This window comes from Conger conger, chromosome 3 (genome assembly GCF_963514075.1).
Source record: "Conger conger chromosome 3, fConCon1.1, whole genome shotgun sequence".
NCBI lineage: Eukaryota > Metazoa > Chordata > Actinopteri > Anguilliformes > Congridae > Conger > Conger conger.
Window position 1 is genome coordinate 81,279,401 of NC_083762.1, and position 17,500 is coordinate 81,296,900.

Here is a 17,500-nt window from a genome sequence, read left to right on the forward strand (position 1 = left end):
GTATTTTAGTGCTTATATTGTTGAGAGGTGGAAAAATATTGTGAAGGCAGTTTTGACTCATTTCAAGATTTGCGAATGGAATAAGAACATCTCTAAAGAGAGGCGCTAATGTAGCGTAGTGGTTAGGGTAAATGACTGGGACAAGCAAGGTCGGTGGTTCTAATCCCGGTGTGGCCACAATAAGATCCGCACAGCCGTTGGGCCCTTGAGCAAGGCCCTGAACCCTGCATTGCTCCAGGGGAGGATTGTCTCATGCTTAGTCTAATCAACTGGACGTCGCTCTGGATAAGAGCGTCTGCCGTTAATGTCATGTCATGTAGAGTGAACCCAGGCGCTGTGTGTGAACCCGCAGCTCCTCCCTGCAGGCTGTGCCTCTGAGCCGTAAAGCCCCTCTCCTTTTTTACCGGCCTCTAAAGGCAAACACCTTATCTCTGATTTTACTGCTCATCTTGAGCGCAGTAAACACACCGGGGCGGGGGGTGGGGGGGGGGGCGGTGCAGGGCTCGGCCCCAGGGGCTTCTGGGAAGGTCTGGATGCAGACCTGAGGAGGGGCTACGATGCAAAAAAAAGTCTCAAGTACAAAACATTAGCTTGTTTGGTTCACACTTTACACAAAGTGGTAAAGGCTCTATGAAGCCTTCATAAACACGTCATAATGGCTTCATAAACCATACATAAGCAAATACTCATACTTCATAGAGATGTTCTTATCACACACACACACACACACACACACACACACACACGCTCTCACACACACATACACACACACACACACACACACACACACACACACACACGCTCTCACACACACACACACACACTGACACACACACACGCCCTAGTAATGACCCAGCTCAATTACGGCAGAAACAGAACCAAAATAACCCCCAAAATAACCCCTGAAACACGGTGTATCACGCTCCGGGGGCTGAGCCGGGAGCCTTTAGCAGGACAGAGACTCTGGTTCTCTTCCTTTGTGTGGGTGCAGCAGAACGCAGGCGGCTGATTGGACCGTAACTCTGGCCTGAGTGGCGTTTTGTGCATCAGGCAAAAAACTTCAGCTGAAAGCTTGCCTGAAGGACTAAAGTGGGCATTTTTAGTTGCTTGGGACACACACACACACACACACTCACACACACACACACACACACACACCCACTCACACACACACTCACACACACACACACACCCACACACACCCACACACACACACACACCCCCACACACACACACACACACACACACACAGGCCCATTGGTGTATGCAGCCCATGGGGCAAATCAGGGTTCTACCATTTTCTGTGCTGGATTTATCTTGCCTGGTGCAATTGAGCCAACCAAGAGGACCGGAAGCCTTTCTGAGAGCATTGCCTGGGTTCCAATACACCAGACCTGCTCTGCAAAGCGTAGAAAAGTATTTGAATCCAAAACAATCACACATTTGACCCAGGGCTGATGACATGGCTGTGTGTCTGAGGGCTGACAGGGCTGGGGGGTGTGCGCAGGATGGCAGAGTTTTTGGGTAAACGGATTTGTGCTGGACCTGGTACCCGAGTGGGCCCGTCTTCCCCTACAGACGGCGGGTACTTACCGAGTGCCGGATCTATACCGGCGCCAGACGGATGTTGTTATTTTCGCCGGGTGATTTCTCAGAAGTTGTGCGGGGATGACGGATATGTCTATAAAATCGGCATTATGTGTGTGAGTGTTCCCCCCGCAGACGGTGAATTAAGTCCCTGTTTAACCAGCCGGCTCACCCCCCGGCCCTCGGCACTTTCCCTCCGAAACCGCAGAGGCACACAGGAGTCTCTAAATCAGGCCTCTGATCGCAGAATCGTAACGCCGGTGAAAAGTCGCTCCGCTCCGAGCAGAGAGCTGAAGAGCTATCGCTCTTTCGCCTCTTTTTCTCTAATTTATTGTGTTAGTTTGTTATTTTTGCCTTCTTCTGCCTTTTTCATTCTAATTTATTGTGTTACTTTGTTGTTTTTGCCCAGAACCTGTGAGCAGGAAGGGTAAAGACTTTTTATTATTTGTTTTCTGTTGGTGTTGGCGCTGTCTCTCTCTCTCTCTCTCTCTCCCTGCGGTAAACAACGGGGTAAATTCCTGAAGTGCCTCATCTCCCTCCCTGGGGGGGTCACACGGCGTGCAGACCCCTCGCCCCCCCCCCCCATGAGGGGGGTCGTCAGTCACGCCTCTGCTGTTACCGCCACGAGGAACTGATGCAACGGCTCGTAAACGCCGGGAGGGGGGGCTGTCTCCTGTGGGGGGGGCTGTGTCCTGTGGGGGGGGCTGTGTCCTGTGGGGGGGGCTGTGTCCTGTGGGGGGGGCTGTGTCCTGTGGGGGGGGCTGTGTCCTGTGGGGGGGGCTGTCTCCTGTGGGGGGGGGCTGTGTCCTGTGGGGGGGGCTGTCTCCTGTGGGGGGGGGCTGTGTCCTGTGGGGGGGGGGGGCTGTGTCCTGTGGGGGGGGCTGTGTCCTGTGGGGGGGGCTGTCTCCTGTGGGGGGGGGGGGGCTGACTCCTGGGGTAGACACATTAATAAATAATAATTTCACAAAAAGCCTGACAGGGAGCCCAGTGTGTTTCCAGCTGATGGACCACGTGTGTTCAAGGTGGTACTCACCACTGTTTTTCCAGTCCAGTGAATATTTTCCAAATAATGTTTCTGTCACTGTGTAACCAGCCTGCACCCCACCTCCCTGAGCTGGGCCAGTCAGCTGAGACAGAGTGTGTGTGTGTGTGTGTGTGTGTGTGTATGAGTGTGTGTGTATGAGTGTGTGTGAGTGTGTGTGAGTGTGTGTGTGTGAGTGAGTGAGTGAGAGTGTGTGTGTGTGTGTGTGTGACTGCTGGTACACAGTGGGTAGAGTCAGGAGTGTTGAATGGACTCTAAAAGCTTCTCTGCGTTCCTCTCTGAGGGGAACACAACGTCACCCTCCTCTCACAGAGCTCTGATTTAGCTCCGCGCTCTCCTTCAACCCCCGCGTCTCCTCCACCTCCGATCAGGGGAAAAACCCGTCTACGCCGCGCTCAAATGAACACGCGTGGCGGGAGAAGAGGCTCGTTCCCCCGCGGGGCGGGGGGGGGGGGGGGGCTCTGCTCGTTACCGCTTGCCCTGCCCCGGCTGGGATTGGCTCTGATTGATTAATTTCATTAAGAGGTTCAGATGTAATTACTCCTCGTTTAGCCCGCGCTCTCTCCCCGGGGCCGTGCACACGGTGTTTGGCTGCGCTGTGCTTGTCGGACGGAGACGCGCCCGTTCCCCTGCGTCCCCCCCCACCCCCCGCCTGATGACACGGGCCTGTGTTTGTCTCCGGGTTCTGTGTCTTTCCCGCCGTCCGTCTTAACCAGCGGTTTTGTCTCGTAATGAGGCTTGAAATATTTCTTGTAAACTTCTCTCTTCTTCTCTTGAGTGGAAAACACTTTCCTTTTTTAAGTGGCTTGTTTGTTTGATGGGTGAAACTGCCGCGCCCCATCGGCAAATCCTGAAATGCCTCACCACCATACTTTCTGTCTTATTTAGCAAAACGAGGTCATGGAAATAAGATTTTAAGTGTAAATATAAGAGTAAAAAGCTTGTTAAGGCAGACTTATTCTGTGGGTTTTGTTGTAGTAGAGCAGACATTGGCTCAGGCAGTAAGAGCAGACGTCTGGCAGTCGGAGGGTTGCCGGTTCGATCCCACCCTGGCTGTGTCGAAGAGTCCCTCAGCAAGATGCCTAACCCCTAAATGCTCCTGACGAGCTTATTGCTGTGTGTGTGTGTGTGTGTGTGTGTGTGTGTGTGTGAATCGATTGTACAGCGCTTAGGGTGTTTTTTCGGCTCTCCTCTCTGACGCTCCCCCCCCCTCTGCCCCCCCCCCCCCAGGCTGTGCCTCGATGCGCGGGACCCCTACTGTGGCTGGGACCGCAAACAGAGACGCTGCACCACCATCGAGGACAGCTCCAACATGAGCCTGTGGACCCAGAACATCAGCGTGTGCCCGGTACGAGACTATCCCCGAGACACTGAGACTACAGGGGCTCTCCAACACCCAGACACCCTACAGCAGGGCGGCCCAACACCCAGACCCCCTACAGCAGGGCGGCCCAACACCCAGACCCCCTACAGCAGGGCGGCCCAACACCCAGACCCCCTACAGCAGGGCGGCCCAACCCTGCTCCGGGAGGTCTACGATCCTGCTCCAGCTGGAACAAAGCATAGCTCACACACCTCGACAGCTATAGATCTCAAATTAGGTTTGAAATGGAAACCGACAGGACGATAGATCTCCAGGAGCAGGGTGAGGCCGCCCTGCTGTAGGATGTGTTGGTGTTGGGAGTCCCTGCTGTAGGATGTGTTGGTGTTGGGAGTCCCTGCTGTAGGATGTGTGGGTGTAGGAGTCCCTGCTGTAGGATGTGTGGGTGTAGGATGTGTGGGTGTAGGAGTCCCTGCTGTAGGATGTGTTGGTGTTGGGAGTCCCTGCTGTAGGATGTGTGGGTGTAGGAAAGTCCCTGCTGTAGGATGTGTGGGTGTAGGAGTCCCTGCTGTAGGATGTGTGGGTGTAGGAGTCCCTGCTGTAGGATGTGTGGGTGTAGGAGTCCCTGCTGTAGGATGTGTGGGTGTAGGAGTCCCTGCTGTAGGATGTGTGGGTGTAGGATGTGTGGGTGTAGGATGTGTGGGTGTAGGAGAGTCTCTGCTGTAGGATGTGTGGGTGTAGGAGTCTCTGCTGTAGGATGTGTGGGTGTAGGAGTCCCTGCTGTAGGATGTGTGGGTGTAGGAGAGGCTCACGATGGCGTTGCCGTGTGCTCGGTCACGTTGCAGCTGCTGAACCTGACGACGGACGGGGGTTTCGGGCCGTGGGCGGGCTGGCAGGCATGTAGCCATGACGACGGAGACAGCACCAGCGCGTGCGTGTGCCGATCCCGGGCCTGCGACTCCCCCCTCCCCCGCTGCGGCGGGCGGGGCTGCGAGGGCCCCCCCATCCAGGTGTCCAACTGCTCCAGGTACGCCCCCCCGAAATAACACACCTCACCCCCAACTGCTCCAGGTACGCCCCCCCGAAATAACACACACCTCACCCCCAACTGCTCCAGGTACGCCCCCCCGAAATAACACACCTCACCCCCAACTGCTCCAGGTACGAAATAACACACACCTCACCCCCCAACTGCTCCAGGTACGCCCCCCCGAAATAAAACACCTCACCCCCAACTGCTCCAGGTACGCCCCCCCGAAATAACACACACCTCACCCCCAACTGCTCCAGGTACGAAGTAACACACACCTCACCCCCCAACTGCTCCAGGTACGCCCCCCCGAAATAACACACACCTCACCCCCCAACTGCTCCAGGTACGAAATAACACACCCCTCACCCCCCAACTGCTCCAGGTACGCCCCCCCGAAATAACACACACCTCACCCCCCAACTGCTCCAGGTACGAAATAACACACCCCTCACCCCCAACTGCTCCAGGTACGAAATAACACACACCTCACCCCCAACTGCTCCAGGTACGCCCCCCCGAAATAACACACACCTCACCCCCAACTGCTCCAGGTACGAAATAACACACACCTCACCCCCCAACTGCTCCAGGTACGCCCCCCCGAAATAAAACACCTCACCCCCAACTGCTCCAGGTACGCCCCCCCGAAATAACACACACCTCACCCCCAACTGCTCCAGGTACGAAGTAACACACACCTCACCCCCCAACTGCTCCAGGTACGCCCCCCCGAAATAACACACACCTCACCCCCCAACTGCTCCAGGTACGAAATAACACACCCCTCACCCCCCAACTGCTCCAGGTACGCCCCCCCGAAATAACACACACCTCACCCCCCAACTGCTCCAGGTACGAAATAACACACCCCTCACCCCCCAACTGCTCCAGGTACGAAATAACACACACCTCACCCCCAACTGCTCCAGGTACGAAATAACACACACCTCACCCCCAACTGCTCCAGGTACGAAATAACACACACCTCACCCCCAACTGCTCCAGGTACGCCCCCCCGAAATAACACACACCTCACCCCCAACTGCTCCAGGTACGAAATAACACACACCTCACCCCCAACTGCTCCAGGTACGCCCCCCCGAAATAACACACACCTCACCCCCCAACTGCTCCAGGTACGAAATAACACACCCCTCACCCCCCAACTGCTCCAGGTACGCCCCCCCGAAATAACACACACCTCACCCCCCAACTGCTCCAGGTACGAAATAACACACCCCTCACCCCCCAACTGCTCCAGGTACGAAATAACACACACCTCACCCCCAACTGCTCCAGGTACGAAATAACACACACCTCACCCCCAACTGCTCCAGGTACGAAATAACACACACCTCACCCCCAACTGCTCCAGGTACGCCCCCCCGAAATAACACACACCTCACCCCCAACTGCTCCAGGTACGAAATAACACACACCTCACCCCCAACTGCTCCAGGTACGCCCCCCCGAAATAACACACACCTCACCCCCCAACTGTACGAGGTACTACTAAATGGGGCGTCATTGGCTCAGCAGTCCCCTGGCAGACTGGGGGTTGCCGGTTCGATCCCTCCCTGCGTGTGTCGAAGTGTCCCTGAGCAGGACACCTAACCCCCAATTGTTCAAGGCTCCTGATTGGAGCCTTGCATGGCAGCCCTTTTGCTGCTGAGTGTGAGTGCGTGTATGAATGGGTGAATGAGAGACATCAATTGTGCAGCGCTTTGGATAAAAGCGCTATAAATGCAGTCCATTTACCAAGTATGAGGGACATACACCCCCCACCCCCCCAAGAACCCAGCCCCCCAGCTACTCAGCCCCCACCAACACAACCCCCCCCCCAAACCACTCACCCCCCCCCCCCCCCCCTCACCAGACCACTCACCCTCCCCCCCCCTCACCAGACCACTCACCCCCCCTCCCTCTTCATCACTGTGACGATGCTGTCAGCAGTGCCTCACTCCTCTTCAGGTGTCTGTTAAATTGCCTTCTTATACATCAATACAGAGGGAAAAAAAAACCCTCACTGGCTGCTGGGATCCTAGCAACCTGCACTTACGCCCGTCAGAGCTCCCGTTCCCCCGCGCTCCTGGGAGATCTGAAGGGCAGGAGCACCGTCCGCATTCCCTTAAACACGGAGAGAAATATAAATGAGCTTTATAAAAAATTAAAGCGACAGCCCGCATTAACGATTCTGCCGTGACGACGCGGTCCGTGTTTTTGCGGGCCGGGCCCAATTACGGTGATGGAGGGCGCATCAGCCCCGCGCGCTCCCTCGAAAACCGTTAGGCTTCCTCTAACGCCTCGCATAAGCACGCCAGATTAAAAACCCGAGGTGGCGAAAATTGAATTGTGTTTTACAGGAAGTAGCAATTAAATCATGAAAAAGTGCGACGCCAGAACAAAGCACTTTAGCAAATTGAGGGAATGTTTTTACGGGCAATTTAGCTTCCCCCCCCCCACCCACCACCACCAGACCCCTACTCCACTGTTCTGCGGCCCTGTCATCCTCCGTCAGAGGGAGCCAGGGGCTTTCAAGGACATTTTCCACACGGGAAAAAAACCTGTGAACCCCTCAACGTCAATATGAAAATTGTATTAATGCTTCCCTTTTGGGAATTGCGCTCTCGTCTTCACAGAAATGTAACGCCCCTCTCTTATATGTGACATTAATATGACAATAACATAGACCGAGCTGTGTTTATCTCCATTACTGTATTACAGGATGAGGAATGTCTTTATTTTCCCGTGTGAATGTTTTGCGAGCGTGTAATGGTGTGATTTAGCGTCGGTAGATGTGCTGTGCCGTCGGCCTCAGGCTGAGATGATGTTTTGAGTAGAGATGTTTTCCGAGTTTGTGTAACTTAATCGCTTTATATAAGTAATCCTTATCTGTGTGATAATGAGACTATTTCATGTGATGCATTTGCTAAGTCTGGAGGAAAATGTCACAGCGTGTATGTACGGTCCTTTAATCAGAGACTTGTTTTTGCCGTGTAGCTCCACTGTTGTAGCTAGCTAATGTTAGCTTGGTCGACTACCATGCGAAGCACCACTATCTTTTGTGCAGAAAGGTTACTTCATTGGCTATTAATGAGAGTACAGGGGTTGCCCCCTACTTTTGAGAAATCTGTATTTTCGAAACACGCATACATGAGTGCGTGAGTGTAATCGGTGAGTGTAATCGGTGGTCTCGCTCACTTCCTCTGTGGTAACAGGAACGGGGGCTGGACGCCCTGGTCGTCATGGGGACAGTGCAGCACCAGCTGCGGCATCGGGTTCGAGGTGCGCCAGCGCTCCTGCAACAACCCCTCCCCCCGCCACGGGGGCCGCGTCTGCGTGGGACAGAGCCGGGAGGAGAGGTGAGGGGGGGGGCGGGAGGGAGGGGGGACAGCCTGTAGCCTAGCGGCTAAGGTACATGACTGGGGCAGCCTGTAGTCTAGTGGCTAAGGTACATGACCGGGCCAGCCTGTAGTCTAGTAGCTAAGGTACATGACTGGGGCAGCCTGTAGCCTAGTGGCTAAGGTACATGACTGGGACAGCCTGTAGCCTAGTGGCTAAGGTACATGACTGGGGCAGCCTGTAGCCTAGTGGCTAAGGTACATGACTGGGGCAGCCTGTAGTCTAGTGGCTAAGGTACATGACTGGGGCAGCCTGTAGTCTAGTGGCTAAGGTACATGACTGGGGCAGCCTGTAGCCTAGTGGCTAAGGTACATGGCTGGGGCAGCCTGTAGCCTAGTGGCTAAGGTACATGACTGGGGCAGCCTGTAGCCTAGTGGCTAAGGTACATGGCTGAGGCAGCCTGTAGCCTAGTGGCTAAGGTACATGACCGGGCCAGCCTGTAGTCTAGTAGCTAAGGTACATGACTGGGGCAGCCTGTAGCCTAGTGGCTAAGGTACATGACTGGGGCAGCCTGTAGTCTAGTGGCTAAGGTACATGACTGGGGCAGCCTGTAGTCTAGTGGCTAAGGTACATGACTGGGGCAGCCTGTAGCCTAGCGGCTAAGGTACATGGCTGGGGCAGCCTGTAGCCTAGTGGCTAAGGTACATGGCTGGGGCAGCCTGTAGCCTAGCGGCTAAGGTACATGGCTGGGGCAGCCTGTAGCCTAGTGGCTAAGGTACATGACTGGGGCAGCCTGTAGCCTAGCGGCTAAGGTACATGACTGGGGCGGCCTGTAGCCTAGCGGTTAAGGTTTATAACTGGGTCCTGGATGGTTGCTGGTTCAAGCCCTGGTGTAGCCACAGTAAGATCAGTGCAGCCGTTGGGCCCTTGAGCAAGGCCCTTAACCCCACATTGTTTTATGGGAGATTATTTCCTGCTTAGCCTGCTTAGTCTCCAACCCTGCTCCTGGAGAGCTACTGGATCAGCAGGTTTTTGTTTCCTCCTTAAATCAGCACCCTGTTCAGACCCAGGTAACAAGGCGAGGCTCTAATTCATTAAGTGCAGAGTAACAACGAAAACCAGCAGACCCTGTAGCTGTCCAGGACCAGGGCTGGAAACCACAGGTCTGATTTGTAAGTTGCTTATTTTTTTATTTTTATTTTTTTATATTCTTCCCGTGGATGTTCATTCTGGGTCCCTTTCTCTATCTCCGCTTTCTAAAGGCTTTTCAGTGTCGGGCAAATCTATAGCCAATCTCCGGGTGCGGTGATTTGGGGGTTTTGAGCGCCCGGTTGCTGGATAAGTGGCATAGCCGCACTCCTCTATCACCGCTCACGGCCCCCGCCTCCTCCTCCTCTTCTTCTGGTGGTTGGCGTGGGCGAGATGGAGCTGTGGGGCTCTCTGGGAAGCGTTTGGGAGGATCGATACGGCCGTCGCCGCGCTGGCTAAACGGCGCTCTAATGAACACGGCTCCGCGAGACCGTCCCGCTAATGAGGCCGCCTCGCCGTAATGGCGTTTTAAATTATTCGGGGGGGGGGGGGGGGGGGGGGGGGGGCGGTTCTGCGGGGGCGTTCGCTCTGCTTTATCGCCCGGCGCCGCCACTCCAGACGTTTGTTTACCGCGGGATCAATAACCCTGCCGCACTCGATCCCCGCGTCCGCCCCGTCGACCAGAAGAGTCTTGTTGTCGTCGTCGTTTGTGATGTTCCGCCGCGGAAGACGGCCGAGAGAGCGGAGGATCTGGGCGCTGCGAAGCCGCATCGTGTCGCGGCGGGTGGGGAGGTTCTGCGCCGATGCGCCGAGTCGTATTACAATGTTTCTGATACAACAGAAGATCCGATGTTCAGCGGACGATAAATAATATATTTTCACACTTATGTTTTCCGAAGGAATGATTGGTGGTTTTATTTATTTATTTTATTTCTCCATGGAGGTTAGTGTTTCATTCCATTGTGCTTTGTGTGCTTGTCCCACGCAATGAAATGAAATGATCACTTTATCTCTGGAGCGTAAGTAGCTGTGCTGGTGAACAAGCTTGGTCCTGGAGAGCTGCAGGGTGCGGCTGGTTTTTGTTTTCACCTTAAGTGCAACAGCCCCTTTAGAAACCCGATGAGGTCAGTTGTGATGGACTGCTTTAATCGATCGATAACCGCAAGTGCCGAGTGACAGTGAAAACCAGGGCCGGCCACCTCTGGTCCAAGCCTTTTGGGGTGTGTACTGTATCTTTATTCTTTTATAACAGGGCTGCCCTATCATGTGCCTTGGAGGGCCACGAGTATGCGGCTTTTCGATTCAACCAATCGCCTTACCAATCACCTTAGCTACCGAATTCAACCGGAGAGGAGGGGATTAATTAGTGGCGTAGTGATTGGTTGGAATGAAAACCAATAGGAAGGTAATGACCCTCTCCGGTGCGTGTCGGAGAGGGTCTCAGCGGTCAGTGATGAATGCTAAGCGTGTCTCTGGGGCCCTCGCTCTCTGCAGGCTGTGTAATGAGAAGGTGTCCTGTCCGCTGCCCGTCTTCTGGTCCTCGTGGGGGTCCTGGACCAAGTGCAGCGCGGAGTGCGGGGGAGGCGTCCACTCCCGGGTCCGGAGCTGTGAGAATGGAAACAGCTGCCCTGGCTGCGCCCTGGTACGGACTGAACTACATCACCCACAATCCTATCTGTTCCAGTGTACTCCATCACCCACAACCTCTCTGTTCCAGCGTACGACATCACCCACAACCTCTCTGTACTCCATTACCAACAATCATCTATGTTCCTATGTGCTACATCACCCACAATCCACTCTGTACTCCATTACCCAAAATCCTCTATGTTCCAATGTACTCCATTACCCACAATCCTCTCTGTTCTGATGTACTCCATTACCCACAATCCTCTATGTTCCAATATACTCCATTACCCACAATTCTCTCTGTTCTGATGTACTCCATTACCCACAATCCTCTATGTTTTGATGTACTCCATTACCCACAATCCTCTATGTTCCAATATACTCCATTACCCATAATTCTCTCTGTTCTGATGTACTCCATTACCCACAATCCTCTATGTTCTGATGTACTCCATTACCCACAATCCTCTCTGCTCAGATGCACTCCATTACCCACAATTCTCTTGGTTCTGATGTACTCAATTTCCTATAATCCTTTCTGTTCTGATGTACTCCACTACCCACAACCCTCTCTTCTGATGTACTCCACTACCCATAACCCTCTCTGTCTTGTTTTATTCCATTACCCACAATCCTCTCTGCTCTGCTTTCGGCTGATCTTGCTCTCTTGATATTGCACATCATTGCCGAGATCTCTCAAACTGAACTAAATGCATAGGCACAGCAAACATTTCTCATGCGTTTTCTTTTTTAGCAAAAAATTCTGCCTATCCCAACATCAAAGATGCATTTCATATGCTTTAGTGCGACAAAAATTTGTTTGAACATAAATAAAATAATACCGTGATACACTGTCTGCTGACAAAAGGTGTACTGTTCTTGAAATGTTTGATAAGGGACTCTTTGTTGTCGCAGTAACTCTAGTTTCCCCTCCTGTCGTTTCCGTGAGAAACACTTTGGTCTGGCGATGGCCCTGCTTCTGAGCATGAAAGCTCTGTTACTCGCTGGTTTTTAAATCTATTCTCTCTCTCCCACGCCTGTTCCCACCGAGCCGGCACAATCCAGCCTGAACCCCCAGCTCTTTAGGAGCTGAAATCTCTTTCTACCTTTAATTAAATTAAGAACTGAATAGCGAGTGCCATTGTATGAGGCTCGGCCTGTCGTAGGGGGTCGAGGCCCAATGGGCTCGACGCTGAACCTCAATGCTAACGTGCTAACACAGCCAAACGGGAGAGGGGAACTCACCGCCCCCCCCCCCAAACCCCCGCCTCCCTGCCCCCCCAAACCCCCGTGTGTCTTGTTTTCAGGAGTACAAGGCGTGTAACCTGGAGGCGTGTCCGGAGGTGCGTCGGAACACGCCGTGGACACCGTGGATGGCGGTGAACGTGACGCAGGGCGGGGCCAGGCAGGAGCAGCGGGTGAGGTACACCTGCCGCGCCCAGCTGCCCGACCCGCACGAGCTGCAGTTCGGCAAGCGCCGCGTGGAGACGCGCTTCTGCCCCAACGACGGGACGGCCGCCTGCGAGACCGACAGTGAGTCCAGCGCCCGTTTACCCCGGTGCAGCGTGGGAAATCACCACGTCTAACGCACCTACAGTGCAGCGTGGGAAATCACCACGTCTGACGCACCTGCAGTGCACCATGGGAAATCACCACGTCTAACACAGTGCTCCCAGTGCACCATGGGAAATAACCACGTCTAACGCACCTGCAGTGCACCATGGGAAATCACCACGTCTAACACAGTGCTCCCAGTGCACCATGGGAAATCACCACGTCTAACGCACCTGCAGTGCAGCGTGGGAAATCACCACGTCTAACACAGTGCTCCCAGTGCACCATGGGAAATAACCACGTCTAACGCACCTGCAGTGCACCATGGGAAATCACCACGTCTAACGCACCTGCAGTGCACCATGGGAAATCACCACGTCTAACGCACCTACAGTGCAGCGTGGGAAATCACCACGTCTAAAGCAATGCTCCCAGTGCACCATGGGAAATCACCACATCTAACGCACCTGCAGTGCAGCGTGGGAAATCACCACGTCTAACGCACCTGCAGTGCACCATGGGAAATTACCGCGTCTAACGCACCTGCAGTGCACCATGGGAAATCACCACGTCTAACGCGGTGCTCCCAGTGCACCATGGGAAATAACCATATCTAAAGTACCTCCAGTGCACCATGGATAATCACCACATCTAAAGTACCTGCAGTGCACCATGGGAAATCAGCACATCTAAAGTGGTGCTCCCAGTGCACCATGGGAAATAATCTTTATTCGGTGCTTGGGGACACATTGAGGGCCCTGATTGGCCGCAGCAGTGCCCCAGTACCCACGCTGTCGTGGTGTCGTTCTGTAGTGATGCACCCAGTGCATTATGCCACAGCTTCTCTGTATGAATGTTTGTTTTTTTTAAGGTTAGAGGCAATTTCCTCCTGCAATTGTGACTGTGTTTAACCTCGGACTCTGCCTTTAACGAGGCTCCAGCCAAGCGGAGCCACGCCGCCCGAATCCGCTGCAGGTCTTTCACCCCCTCACTATACAGACTCTCCCCCAAGCCCGTCCCCGCTGGAGCACTGGGCCATTGTTCTCTGCCTGGTACCGGCATGAAAGGCTTCTGTGTGTGTGTGTGTGTGTGTGTGTGTGTGTATGCTGTATATGTGTGTGTGTGTGCGAGTGTGCGAGTGTGCGAGTGTGCGAGTGTGTGAGTGTGTGTGTGTGTGTGTATACTGTATATGTGTGTGTGCACATTTGAATGCGTGGGTGTGTACAAACAGATGTTCAGGTCACAGAAGCCTTTCATGATGACACACGGCAGAGAACAATGCTATATAAATGCTAATAATGTGTATACAGCACATACTGTGTGTACATATGTAGACAGTGGATGAGTGTCAGTGCGGTTTGTTGCTATTGGAGGTTTAAAAGGTTAAAGGTCAAAGGTCGCCTTACGGAGCGCAGTGTATTCAGAGGAGCTCAGGCTCCCTCCTGTCCCCGCGGTGGGGGAACGCTGCGACGCTAACCGCTAACCGCTAACCTGGAGTCACCGGGCGGAGGCCGGCCGCGTGAGGCTGATGAAAAGCGACGGCCCGTCACCACAAGCGCTCTCCTCGCAGAACCGGGGGGAGTTTGCGGGAAAACAGCTCGCCGGCGGTCACCTGGGGGAGTTATTACCGCGGCGATGAGGCGCAGCGGTCGCCCGGAGCGATGCGATCCGACGCCCACTTCATTTATAACGTCCGGCCAATGAGACTGAATCTCCTCCCTGCCGCCCGAGCATTAAATACAAATGCGTGCATCACATAAAAAAACTCATCAGCTCGTCTGCCGCTTTAGCTGCTGATGGTCTGGGGCCACACATCGGGAGCAGTGATCCGCTCCTTTACATAAATAATCCTCTCACCGAGGGAGACCGTCCAGGGTCAGCGCATAATTCTGTCTTCTCGCGCCGTCGCGATGAATCGCACTCGGTTCCTCTCCCCCTGTAACACGGGGACTTAATTTAACGAGCTGGAAGTGCCGATCCCTCCTGGTCAACTTTACCCAAATTTAATGACAGCTTGCTGCAGTTAAAACGGCCCTCTGGACAGGCGTAAGTGAAGGGCACTGCAGTGAGTGTGTGTGTGTGTGTGTGTGTGTGTGAGAGTGAGAGTGTGAGAGTGTGAGAGTGTGAGAGTGTGTGAGTGTGTGAGTGTGTGAGTGTGTGAGTGTGTGAGTGTGAGTGTGTGTGAGAGTGTGAGAGTGTGTGAGTGTGAGTGTGAGTGTGAGTGTGAGTGTGAGTGTGAGTGTGTGTGTGGGTCTGCTGTACATGAGCGTGGCTTTGCTGAGAATGAGCAAATATCTGTTAATTACCTGCGTTTTATGTTATATTACTGTTAATCAGCTGACGCTTTTATCCAAAGCTACATACATTTGATTAGACTAAGCGGAGGTCAATCCCCCCTGGAGCAATGTTACTCAAGGACCCAGCAGCTGGTCTTATCGTGGCCAGACTGGGACTCAAACTGCCAACCTTTCTGCCCCAGTCAAGCACCTTAGCCAACACACTGTACTCAACACACATCTCAACACACTGTACTCAACACACATCTCAACACACTGTACTCAACACACATCTCAACACACTGTACTCAACACACATCTCAACACACTGTACTCAACACACATCTCAACACACATCTCAACACACTGTACTCAACACACATCTCAACACACATCTCAACACACATCTCAACACACATCTCAACACACTGTACTCAACACACTGTACTCAACACACTGTACTCAACACACTGTACTCAACACACATCTCAACACACATCTCAACACACATCTCAACACACATCTCAACACACTGTACTCAACACACATCTCAACACACTGTACTCAACACACAAGATTATAGATAGTGATTAGGCAACCGGATAACGGTAACAAATTGGAAACAACATATGCATTACAGAGGTAATAACCTTCAAGTTGTGTAATAACGTATGCATAGCATATGTTATAACCTGTTATGTGTGTAATAATATATGCAATAACCTGTCATGTGTATAACCTATAAATTGTGTAATAACATGTAATAACATGTGTGTAACATGTAATAATTTATAATTTGTGTAATAACATGTTAGTTCTATATTAATGTATGTATAACATGTAATAACTTTTCATTTGTGTAATAACCTGTAAGTTCTGCAATAATGTATGCGTAACATATGTAATAACTTATAACATGTACAATAACCTGTAAATTGTGTAATAACGTATGCGTAACGTGTGTAATAACCTGTAAGTTGTGTAATAAGGTATGCGTAGCGTGTGTAATAACCTGTAAATGGTGTAATAACGGATGCGTAACGTGTGTAATAACCTGTGACGCATGTTTTCCGTAGCTCTGGTGGAGGACCTGCTGAAGACGGGCCGGCCTGTGGTTCGAGCTGCAGGCACGGGCTGGTCGTCGTGGGAGACGTGGTCGGCCTGCTCGCAGGACTGCGCTAAGGGCTTCCGCACACGCAAGCGCACCTGTGCCTCACCCGAGGGGAAGAGCTCACCTGCAGCCTGCAGTGGCTCCGCTGTGGAGTACCAGGACTGCAACCCACAGGCCTGCCCAGGTAACCTACACACACCTATACACACCTATACACACACACAGGCCTGCCCAGGTAACCTATACACACCTATACACACCTATACACACCTATACACACCTATACACACACACAGGCCTGCCCAGGTAACCTATACACACCTATACACACACACAGGCCTGCCCAGGTAACATACACACACCTATACACACCTATACACACCTATACACACACACACAGGCCTGCCCAGGTAACCTATACACACCTATACACACCTATACACACACACACAGGCCTGCCCAGGTAACCTATACACACCTATACACACCTATACACACACACAGGCCTGCCCAGGTAGCCTATACACACCTATACACACCTATACACACAGGCCTGCCTAGGTAACCTATACACACATATACACACATATACACACCTATACACACCTACACACACCAACACACCCTACATACACGCACACACACACCTACACACACACACACACACACACATCTATACACCCCTACACGCACCTATTCACACCTACACACACCAACACACCCTACATACACACACACACACACCTACACACGCACACACACACACACACACACACACACACAGTCCTAGCTTCACCCTGTACTAAATATCACGACACACCAGGCGATTACTCACCAACTGGATTATTTGTGCCGCGTGGATTATTCGTGCTAAGTGGATTATTTGTGCTGAGTGACTCTCTCCCTCTGCTGTCTCTCCCGTCCGCAGCATCCTGTGAGATGATGATGGTATCAAACTAGCTGACGTGTCTGTATTGTATTTTCGCCGGCTGCCTGCACAATATCAGTCAGTCGGTCTTTATTTCGTGGAGTGTCATTTACACACGGCTGAATGGAGGCTAGAGAGGCCTTCAGAATGCGCATTTCTGCAGGTAAAGGAGAGGGATGAAAGGCACAGTGTGGGGAGAGTGGCAGGTGTGTGGCGGGCGGCCGTGCGCTCTGTGAGACAGCGGGGATGGGAAGCCTCACAAGACGAACGATGACCTTCAAACGCCCTTCCCCTGGAGGAGCGACGGGCTGCGTGTGTTCTGCTTCTGAACGCCGCCGTCTCGTCGACCGCGAGCCCCACGGGAGCACTGTGACGCTCGCAGGCCTGACGTCGGCGTGAACGCTTCAGAAATATCATAAAACCTCATTATTTAGTTGTCACGTCGGGCAATAAGTATCGGCGACTAAAAGCCGTTGTTACAGGCTGACATTGGGAGAAGGTGCCTTCTCTGTGCGCCTTAGCTATGCAAAGCAGCTCAAGCTCTGCAATTTAGGGAATGTCACCGAGTCGTGCTGCCCCCATTACGTCCCGCAACTTCTGGGAGGCTTTTCCTCTGCGCGGCCGCCGGCTCGAACCCTCCGGAGAATT

The 17,500-nt window shown here is 53.0% G+C and overlaps 1 protein-coding gene across 1 annotated transcript in view; it reads left to right on the forward strand.

The window, feature by feature from the left end:
* sema5ba (sema domain, seven thrombospondin repeats (type 1 and type 1-like), transmembrane domain (TM) and short cytoplasmic domain, (semaphorin) 5Ba) overlaps positions 1-17,500 on the forward strand; it is a 163,560-nt gene that overhangs the window by 132,396 nt on the left and 13,664 nt on the right. The window contains 6 exon segments of the mRNA XM_061234919.1: positions 3,860-3,977; positions 4,796-4,977; positions 8,202-8,345; positions 10,849-10,996; positions 12,291-12,516; positions 15,890-16,108. Of these exon segments, the coding sequence (XP_061090903.1) occupies positions 3,860-3,977; positions 4,796-4,977; positions 8,202-8,345; positions 10,849-10,996; positions 12,291-12,516; positions 15,890-16,108 (1,037 nt within the window).